Genomic DNA, 9,496 nt, shown 5'->3' with positions numbered 1-9,496 from the left:
AAACTCTAAGGAGAGCGGCAAGGTCCATGGGGTTCAGTCCAGGAACTCGCGAAGACAGGAACTTTGCAATTTGGCTTATCCGACAAACAGGAAAGTGTCGAAAAGGCGACTCGGCCCGCCAGAGCGCGTGACGGAGTGGGTGCATGTGATCTCTCACAACAGCTCCGCAGAAAAGAACGACCAAGAAATTGGAAAATACGATTTCTCAGACCGAACAGTGAGACAGACCGAACCGTCTCGATTTCAGAAACGAACGCAAAAAAGACAGCCGAGGAACCGGAGTGGTTTGCAGCCATCGAGCCGCCGTCTCCAGTAGCTCGACAGATCGCGTGTGTGTGTGTGACAGCAAAAGCACACTGGGGCGATCCACGCTGTTGCGCCCTCCTCGTAACGTTTTTTTTGCAAATACGATCACCAAGTACTTTGCGACGCCTGTGAGGTCTGCCGTAAAGAGTCTTTAGGTTATAGATGAACGAGAATGGGCGTGATGCCGACAACCGCCATCCGATTGTCCGAACGGGCTCCTGTCTCTAGAGGTCGCAGCTTCAGGAAGGTGTTTTGAAAGCATTCCAGCGAGACTTCGAAGGTTTGTTACCGATTTTCAGTTCATGAACCTAGAACCTCTTGCAGAGAAAGTGTTTCGAGCGTGGAACAAAAGGGAGAAAACGACAGATGACCACTCGAATACAGATGTACCCCGTTTCCGTCAGCTAGCACGGGCCTTCCCTGTGCAAGACAAACAGAAACATGGACTCCTTATTCTCGCGTAACCGCGTGGCCTTTCAAAGACAAAAGGAAGACCTCGGCGGGCCACAGCTCGTTACTGCTGGGAAACGGGAGCCGGTTGGACTATGGAATTCAACATGTGCGTCTCCGCATGTTTGTCGAGCATTTATGAGTGACGTGGAGAGAGGAGAGAGTTTACTCATTGCCTCCGGCTTGTTGACGACCTGACAAGGCCAGCACGCGTCTTTCCAACAGGAACTGTCTCGGATACAATCGTGAGGCAGTCTGGAGAAAATTACATGTGAACGGGGATCGACACCCCTACGCCTTGTGCCCCGCGGCATGTGCGCCGGCTACGCTACAAATCGCATGTGAGAGAAGATCAGGCTGCCCTTACAGAGACTGGCGGATATCCGTGGGCACGAAACTCGTGCTACGATGTGTAAAACGGAGAAAGTGGAGCTACGTTGAAACGTACTTGAGGAAAGTTAAGCGGGTACTGCACTTGCAGCGCTTGCACCGTGGAACTTTCTGGGGTTTTGTCGTGCGTGCCCCACGGACAATTTATGTAATATGCGAAGCTTAAAAAAAGGTCAGTTGTGAATTGTCTCGGTGCAGGTGTCATGAAGATCACGTGGTTTCAAATGGTGTCTTCGGTGAAAGACCATACAAATCTTCCCAGAAGGTCAAAACAAGTTCGGAAATATAAGCGGCAGCCTCTCGATCTGCCGCAGCTCTGAAGCCTAACCCGCCCATCGCCACGGGACGCATGAGGTATTCGTTCCATATGTTAGACAGAAGAAACACCGTTGGAGCCTTCTCGATGAAGAGTTGCCGATGATGCCCGCCGTCTCGATTCTCCGGATATCTTGAGAAACCGGTGCGATACTCGTCCGTAACGGCCGGCGAGTTGACCTGGACCTTGCGGTTCTCCACTGAATGTGCGGAAACGTGATTTTCCTCACGTCTGCCTTGCCCAGACATGCCTCGGGTTGGCGGCTGATTTCTGGGTATTTGCTCGGGATCCCGCCTCCTCCTGTCAGGGGCGTCTCCATCCCTCAGAGCTCCGCCGACGCTGACGCGGGTTTCTCCCTTCAGACTTGTGGGAGTCCAGGGACTTGGATCATCCCAACCACGTGTCGCGCAGTCAAGACCGCAGGCTGTCGAGAGAGACTTTTCAGTGTTCGTAGCCGACGCAATTTCGACGAAGGGTCCGTTAGATTTGTCCTCGCTCGGCGTCCCTCTCTCATAGGAAGAATGTCCTCGTGTTGAAGGAGCAGAGGACACACCCCTGAAGGCAGCCAGCGGCCACGTGCCATTCCCTATGTCTTGCGAAAGCGAAAATTTGGGATCCGACGCAGCACGAAGTTCATCGATGCTCGACCCGAGCGTTGGCCTGATGCATTGAAACATGCAAACAAACAGAGCCGCAGCCAGCCGGAGCATTGCCACGAAAAGGTTAGACTATGCAGAGCGTGCGATTGTTCTCTCTAGACACAGAACGGCAATTAACGGGAAACTCAAAAATGTAATGGCAGCAGTCGCCAGTCGACCGTATCGAGCGGTGGGTTCATGCACGGCCGAGGCCTGTGGTCACCGTTCTCCAGGAGCATCGAAATGCTGCGGGTCGTCCGGCGTTTCACATCTTTTCTTTTTAGATTCTAGGTTGTCCTAGAGATAATGGCTGAAAACGAGGGTCTCTTCGCACGCAGTCTAAGGTACGGCGTCCCCGACCCGCAATATAATCGGTTTCTCGAACCCTCGAAAATAACTCTCCCGATTCTACTTATGCTGACTCTTCCCATTCTTTTTAGGCCCTACCGCGTCGTATGGACGCGGTTCGCGTGTACGCTTCAAGGAACCACATCGCGATCCCGAGTTACTGGTCTCTCGCTTTTCCTGGGGAGTATACACTACTACGAGTTGGACTACTGGTGTGTATCGGGACAAGGCACCGAAACCAGTTGACGCCACAGTCCAGGCTGCTGGATGAAAAAATTGAGTATCTCCTGTTTTCTTCGCGTGAAACGGATATGTGCAAGACAGCACCGTGGCAGTCATCTGGGAGCTCTGACGGACGCGCAATTTCAGTTTTCACGCAGTGAACTTTCTGTTGCGGCCAAGTTTCCGACGCTCCACCGGCAGTCGAGGCAACTCGCCTGCAAACCCCGTCTGCCTGACAGCGCCTGTGATCAAAGTAGTCCCCCATGCTGCCCTTCTTGTCACTTGCTGAGGGATTTTTCGACGACTTCCAGGATCATGCATTTTCTTCCCCTTTGAGTGCTCATTTAATCCGTCGAATCCATTGTGAGACCCGTATCACACGACCGCGTCCGAACAGCGGGCATATATTGCGGGTGATAGCGAGCCAGGACGGAAAAAAACGAATTTCAGTGTTGCGTGAGGTTGCTTTAAGAGTCTCTTCGGGTCGTATACGAAATGCAATCCGGCAAGAAAAACGCCCCGGCCACAGAACTGCCGCACCGTAGCGGGCGCTCTCCATTGGGGGGGGGGGGGGGGGGCCGGGGGGCCAAAAAGGACACCAACGAGCGTACTTCAAAGTCACTGCGGTGTATCGTTTCAGCCTCAGCGGCTACCCCCGCGTGTTGCAACGTAAACAGCCCCCTTGGTTTTCAATGCCAGTGCCATGCAAAGCACTGTATCACACTGCTTGAGCGACACTGAAACTTTGTGTTCCTGCCCATAGAGTTTTGTAGCTCGACCTCCGTTTCGCTGTATGCTGCAAGTGTCTGGACTCCGCTGTCAGGGGTGCCGGAGGCGGACTTCGTCGGAAACAGAATAGCAGCCCCTGAGAGGCGAGCTGTGCCCTACAACCGTATCTTTCTTGTCCCGTTTAATCTAGGTTGGCAAATTCCTGAACGGGCCGTTCTGAACGCCCGGCTCACCACTGCACCCTGGCAGGCGCGGCGTTCTGTCGGTCCACACGTAGCGTAAGTATATCTCTGACCGTTTAGCGGAGAAAGTCGGTCTTATTACACGCGAGAGATTGTTCACAGGTAAGTATTTATCGTCGTGCATACGAAGACGAGAAAAAGCAAAGCCCGGAGGTCCGAAGAAAAGTGTCACACATCTGACCTAGTCACCGCCTTCGGGAGACCATATACAATCCGAAGACGAGTTAAGAACGAGCGAATCTAGCGGAACGACGAGACACACCATGAGGCTCGTCATGTTTTGCTTCTCTTCGCCTCGCATCCCTTGTATCCGTTCATTCCTCTGTCCGTGCACCGGACCGCCCCGTTGGGGTGATCAGCGACTGGCTTGTCCACACCAGACACACCGCTGCAGAAAGAATGAACCAAAGTCTAAATTTCTACTCAGTCTTCTTGAAGAACACTGTCATTGCAGTAATGTTGTCCGCGCTTTGGTTTCGGCCCTGCTGCTCCGCGAGGGTCATCTCCACCAGCGCCTGCGCTGGGTTCCTCCCTGTCGGCACAGACACACATGATCCCCAAAGCACTGCCGTCGCAACGGTCCTCGCGAGGGAACACGGATACTCTCGAAATCAAACTTCACGGAACGCTAACAGCGGGGACGGATGGGGAAGACCTGCATCCCCATGTAGCAAGCCCGCTGCGGCCGGACGCCGCCAGACAACGAACGTCGGAGGTGGAAAAAGGCACTCTTCTTAAAAATACATTTTAGAGATTTGAGAGAGAAATAGTTTACTGTCTATCAAATATAAAGAACGTAACAAAAGACATGAAAAAGGCACGTGGGACCCGTAGCGGGAATTGACCACGCATCCTGCGTGAAGCTACACGGCCGCAGCAGTCTGCATCTGCTTTAGTTGGGCGTTCCTCGAAGAAGGCCACTTGTAAGAAAATTATCCAATCAAAAGCATGATAGCACTTCGCATCCGTCATCTTCCTTTTCCCTTCTCTCACCTTCCTGGCGTGCTTGCATAGCAATCTCGACAGCTTGTGCCGCTGACATGACGTCCCACAAGCCGTCAGTCGCAAGAATCATCACGCGGTGTTGAGGTGTGATACGGACAACGCGCACATCCGGTTGGTTGCTCAAACCGTACATCTTCAGGTCTTTTCCCTGTCCAGCGGGGCAAACAGAGCGCGACGCAGAACGGTGACACCCTGGTAACTCCGAGGGTGTACGCACGCAACAGGAGGAATGTCCCCCATCCCAGAGCCTGAAAAATGACGGCTCCTTATATGTGCGCCAAGAGTTGCGACGAAAGGAACGAAACTGATCGCCGAGTGTGCTACCCCGCAGTGACAAGAATCATGGCAGAGCAACGTCAAAGCACGGAAGGCGAAATCCACCCAAAGAAAAAAGCTGCAAAGTGTCCCAGTCCCAGAGTGGTCAAGTGACACTCCATTCTGGCGAATGCACTTTTGTGTCAAACATGTTATACTTCCGCCCATCGGATACATCTACAAATGCGTGCATAGGCACGTGTGCACGTGATACCAGCGCCGTTAACACACTTTACTAGTATTCGGTTCGAAAACGACTTACGCCGAAAGCTCGCGAGTATTGAAGCTGCATCGGCTGTTCTCCGCGCGACTTCCGGAACGAGAAGTCGCCGCCCCGAATGAAGGGTTTGTTGTTGTGGTTGTGGAGATACTCAACGCTTCCTCCATTGCGCTGTGAAGACAAAGCAGCACGGTTTTCTACACGAACCGCGTAAAGTAACTACAGAAGATTCATTCCGAATGCACGGAGAAGGTCGAAGCACCTAGCATTGTCCGAGGACAAAGCAGTAACGAGCATCCACCGGACAAATTCACGTGTACATCGGAGGCCCCCATAGCAGTTCCCCGCGAAAGTCGAATTCTGCCCTCAGAAAAAGAGAAACCTCATGGGACATCTCACCATCCTCGAACAGTGAATGTCGCAACCGCCGCTGGTCTGAGCGACCGATCTGTCTCTTTGTGTCTCAATTCGTTTACCATGATTCGCAGTTTCTCCTGCGGCATATCCGGTTTGTGATCGACAGTCAAGAACTCGCAGTTCAATCCGTTCGGCGTCTCGACTCCCATGGCGATGCGACTGTCGCCCTGCATGCATGCATACGACAAAGACAGGAAAGGTGAGCCTTGCGCTACGTGGCCCCTCGCTCTGGCTTCGCACGGTCACTCGCGCCTCGTGATACATTTTGCAAACTGGTCTCACTCACGCGCGTCCACTGCACGAGCAAGTGCCTTCCCGACAGCCATCGCCCGGCACAAGCGAGCTTGAGTCCGTCAACTCGTGTGAAACCTCCAACATTTGTGCATTTAAAACGCATGCACAGCTTCGCTGTCGGAGGCGTTAACCTCGTCTGCGCTGTGCAGCAGAGGGCCCTCGGGAGATGTGCCTCGAAGCCTGGCCAGTCCAAAAAGGCAAATGCCGTACAGTCTCCGACCCCCGCCATCCGCCCACACATCCCCCGTCACCCTGGGTGTCGAGGACACTCTCTGCAGGTTTTGAAGACCTGGACAGCTGAGAGCCGGAATCATCTCCCAGGAACGCCACGCGCACCTCAAACGGGTACACGACGCGTCTCTGCTCCGAGAATCCAGCACACGCTTTTTCACCCACGACCCGCAAGCGTTGCGGCTCCAGACAGCGCCTTACCAGATGGCCGACAGCTACGAAGCCTTTGGCCAAAACTGCTGTGACGGAAGTGCTGCTCGCGTAGTCTTTGTTCAGCTGCTCACACATCTTCACGAGTTCGTTGTCAGCGTTCTTGTACATGTAGTCGACTGCCTGATCAAGCAGCTGAGGCAGCTTCTCGTCCACCTCAGCCGCGGGGAGGCCTGACTGAAGCAGCTCGGTGACCTGCTGCCACGCGGGCGAGGAAATCAACTGTGGAACAACAAGATCTTTGACATTTTCGCTCGCGAAGTCCCCTGAGAAGAAAGCAACGTGGTCGAAGCAGGTACACCGCGAGGCTCTCCAAAGTCAGCAACGTCCCTGACGCCCCAAAGTGTCCACTCGAAAGCACGGTGCATGCACGCAGCGTCTCCCAGAAGCGGGGGAAACGACACTGCGTATCGCAAGCAAATGAACAGGCAGACACCCCCGTCTGCCAGGAGACCTCCTTCCCTCCAAGCTGACCTCTCGCCGTCAACCGACAGAGTGGCGCTGATATTGCGGTTTGCCACGTGCAACTCGGCTGACCCGTCCACCCCAATACACGCGCTGCGTGCACCCTGCTCAACGCTGAATGCTTTTCTGGAGAATCCTGGAAACCTAGGGCTCCTCCGCCTACACCTGACTCGTCACGTTCACTGAAAGGCGCGAACGTGGCCACGTGTCTCGTAATACGGTGAGGGGCTCTCTGAACAGGAGGCACTCTGGATTGACTGCACTGTCCCGACCGGGTTCACTGCTTCCAGATTTGAGAAACCCCGCACTAGAGACTTACCGACAGTGCCATCGAAAACGCCGAAGAAGGCACAGTCCTCTCGTCCTGGAACGAGCTGTGGACACAGAGTGAATCTGTCTTCTTGGTGCTTGCGTCCACCTGGAGAATCAAGCAAAGACAATGCAGTGTATTTTGAGACGGCCAATCCGCGATTCCATGCGTCAGTCGTCCTTGTTCCCGCAGTCTAATGTGATTCATGAACCTGATCCAATCTGCTTTCGATCGCATGCACGGGACGTAGCACCAATCCGGTAGTAAGATATAAGATAGTAGCTAGTGTTCAGTTGGTTCTATTTCCACAATAGTTATCATCTTAACTATGATCTGCTAACACAATAGAACTTGGATCCGGTAAACAAAGACATTCAAGATCTAAACCAGTAGTCCACACACCGAACAAACCGACAGTCCCGTCCTGAAACTGGTCACCCAACTGGTTCATTATGTCGCCTCACTTTACCTAAATCACCGTTCTCAAAAACACTCCCTTCTATCGCCTTCCTTTCCACGAGACGATCTCTGAAAAGTACAGGACGACCAAAGCGGTCAGCCAGCACTCGGCCCCATCTGAATCGGCAATCCCCTGACGGCGTCTCTTGTCTCGGTGTCGGAATTTTGGGGTGGCCTTTAGAGCACTTTCTGCGCGTGTGTACCAAGCCGGCTGAGTTGCCCATTTCTTGGTTACTTCCCTCACCGCCCACACGAAACCGTGATCGAGAATACACTCACCGATATCTGTGAAGATTGCAGCATCGAAAGCGGGATACGAAGTTGGAGGAAGAGGGACATGGATGGTGGGGGGTACCTCCATGGTCCGCCGAATCTCTGCTGAGGACTTCATGGTTCCAAGTTATATTACGAAGAAAGAGGAAAGGGTGGAAGGAAAGCCAGAGCAGTCAGGCCGCCTGAGCACGCTTAATTCCCTGGTCCAGCTGCAGTCTTGCGCGAAATTTGACGGAGGAAGATCTAGTTCAGCAGACGGCGGTCTGCGGACCAGTCTGTCGGGAAGAATCCTGTGGACATGGACATACAGACACACGTGTGTCTCAAGCGGAATGGCGCAGCACCTGTTGTGCGAGGACGCAATGCAGTGAGCCGAGAACGGCACAGGAGGCTGGCCAACACACGCGCGCGTGTTCGAACGCCAAAATGCAAAGCCCCGCTGAATACTCAGTTTCCCCGCTGTGCATCACACGGGAATTTGCCCTCTCGCGGTGTACCGTTGGCCTTTCGAGAACGGTGGTTGCCTCCACTTTCATCTGATGTGCGGGCACACATTCAACTGACAGACTCGGGTGTATATACATCGAGGCCATGAGACACGGGGGTGCATGCCCAGATGTCACATCACCCCCCTTGTGGAAACCAAAAAGGAAGAATTTTTGCGGAGGTACTGTTTTTTAAGCACAACGGATTTGCCCCATAGCTTGACCGCCACTGGAGACCACTGTTGACGAAGGGCACTGGCTGAACTCGGGTCTCGAGACGAATGAGGAATGGAGTCACTCTGAAGAGAAACACTTTTCTGAGACGATAGGCACTGAAGCACGACGACACAGCAACGACTGCCCTGGCCACCTATTGCCAGGGAGCAGTACGGCCTTTTCCGTAGCGACCCAGGGTTGGTGTCCTTGGACGAAAGGCAGGAAATTCGAGAAACGCCGACGCGTGGATGAAGACATCAACGAAAAGTTCTTTTACGTGTACGTTGTAGCACAGCAGCTCTGAGGACGTGCAAGGGGGGGAGGGGGGGCACGGCCCTCCGCGTTCTTTTACGGTGCGATATGTAGTGGAACAGAATGTTTTTTGAGATGCCCCTCGGCTTCTTCGTCCCCGAAAAACAGAAGACGTACCACTGATAAGACCGTTCACAGCATGCCGTTGTTCTTCCCGCCGTTCCTTATTCTCTTTGTTGGACGGACACACACCAAAATTCTGTCGCTGCTGCTACATTGGAGTACAGGGACGACTGGCAGTTTGGTACGAGGACACTTAGGTGAAGGCGCAAGCGCAGAATGGACGCGCGGCAGCAGCGACCAGAGAACACTGAACAGAGAGGGCGGCGACGCAGCGTGGTGGTGTGGATAGAGGACAAGGCTTCCCGGCGCGAGTTTCGTGGAGGAATGTACGGGAGCGGTCTCACTTTCTAGAGTTCCACGCGAGCAAAGTGATAAAAAAAGCCGTGTTAGTGAACTGGAGACAAGAAGCAAGTTTCCACGCCTCCCCTCCTGGGTTTTGGCCAGGCATCCGCCCGCGCGCCAAACGCTAGAAGGCCTTGCGCTCATACACACCTGTGTGAATCGTAGTCGTCTACCCAGCACACGCGAGTGGCGCATGTGACTTCCGGATCCAATCGAGGCCTTGCGCAGCAGTTCTAGT

General features: G+C 53.8%; 2 protein-coding genes across 2 annotated transcripts; both read right to left on the bottom strand.

Annotated features, from left to right (window-relative positions):
- Window positions 1-1,356: 1,356 nt before the first annotated feature.
- NCLIV_031870 (conserved hypothetical protein) lies at window positions 1,357-2,172 on the bottom strand (the record flags this gene model as incomplete). Its single annotated transcript, XM_003883383.1, has 1 exon — window positions 1,357-2,172. One exon carries the CDS (start codon window positions 2,170-2,172, stop codon window positions 1,357-1,359), a length of 816 nt encoding a protein of 271 aa, XP_003883432.1.
- A 1,888-nt stretch (window positions 2,173-4,060) lies between these two features.
- On the bottom strand, window positions 4,061-7,928 carry NCLIV_031860 (putative serine-threonine phosophatase 2C; the record flags this gene model as incomplete). The annotated part of the gene is made up of 7 exons (XM_003883382.1): window positions 4,061-4,173; window positions 4,635-4,794; window positions 5,224-5,352; window positions 5,658-5,765; window positions 6,325-6,599; window positions 7,118-7,216; window positions 7,847-7,928. The coding sequence occupies 7 exons, from the start codon at window positions 7,926-7,928 to the stop codon at window positions 4,061-4,063; spliced, it is 966 nt and encodes a 321-aa protein (XP_003883431.1).
- Window positions 7,929-9,496: the final 1,568 nt, after the last annotated feature.

Source organism: Neospora caninum, chromosome VIII, assembly GCF_000208865.1.
Source record: "Neospora caninum Liverpool complete genome, chromosome VIII".
Classification (NCBI taxonomy): domain Eukaryota; phylum Apicomplexa; class Conoidasida; order Eucoccidiorida; family Sarcocystidae; genus Neospora; species Neospora caninum.
The sequence above is the reverse complement of the archived record's forward strand: the minus strand, read 5'-3'. Positions and strand labels throughout refer to the sequence as shown.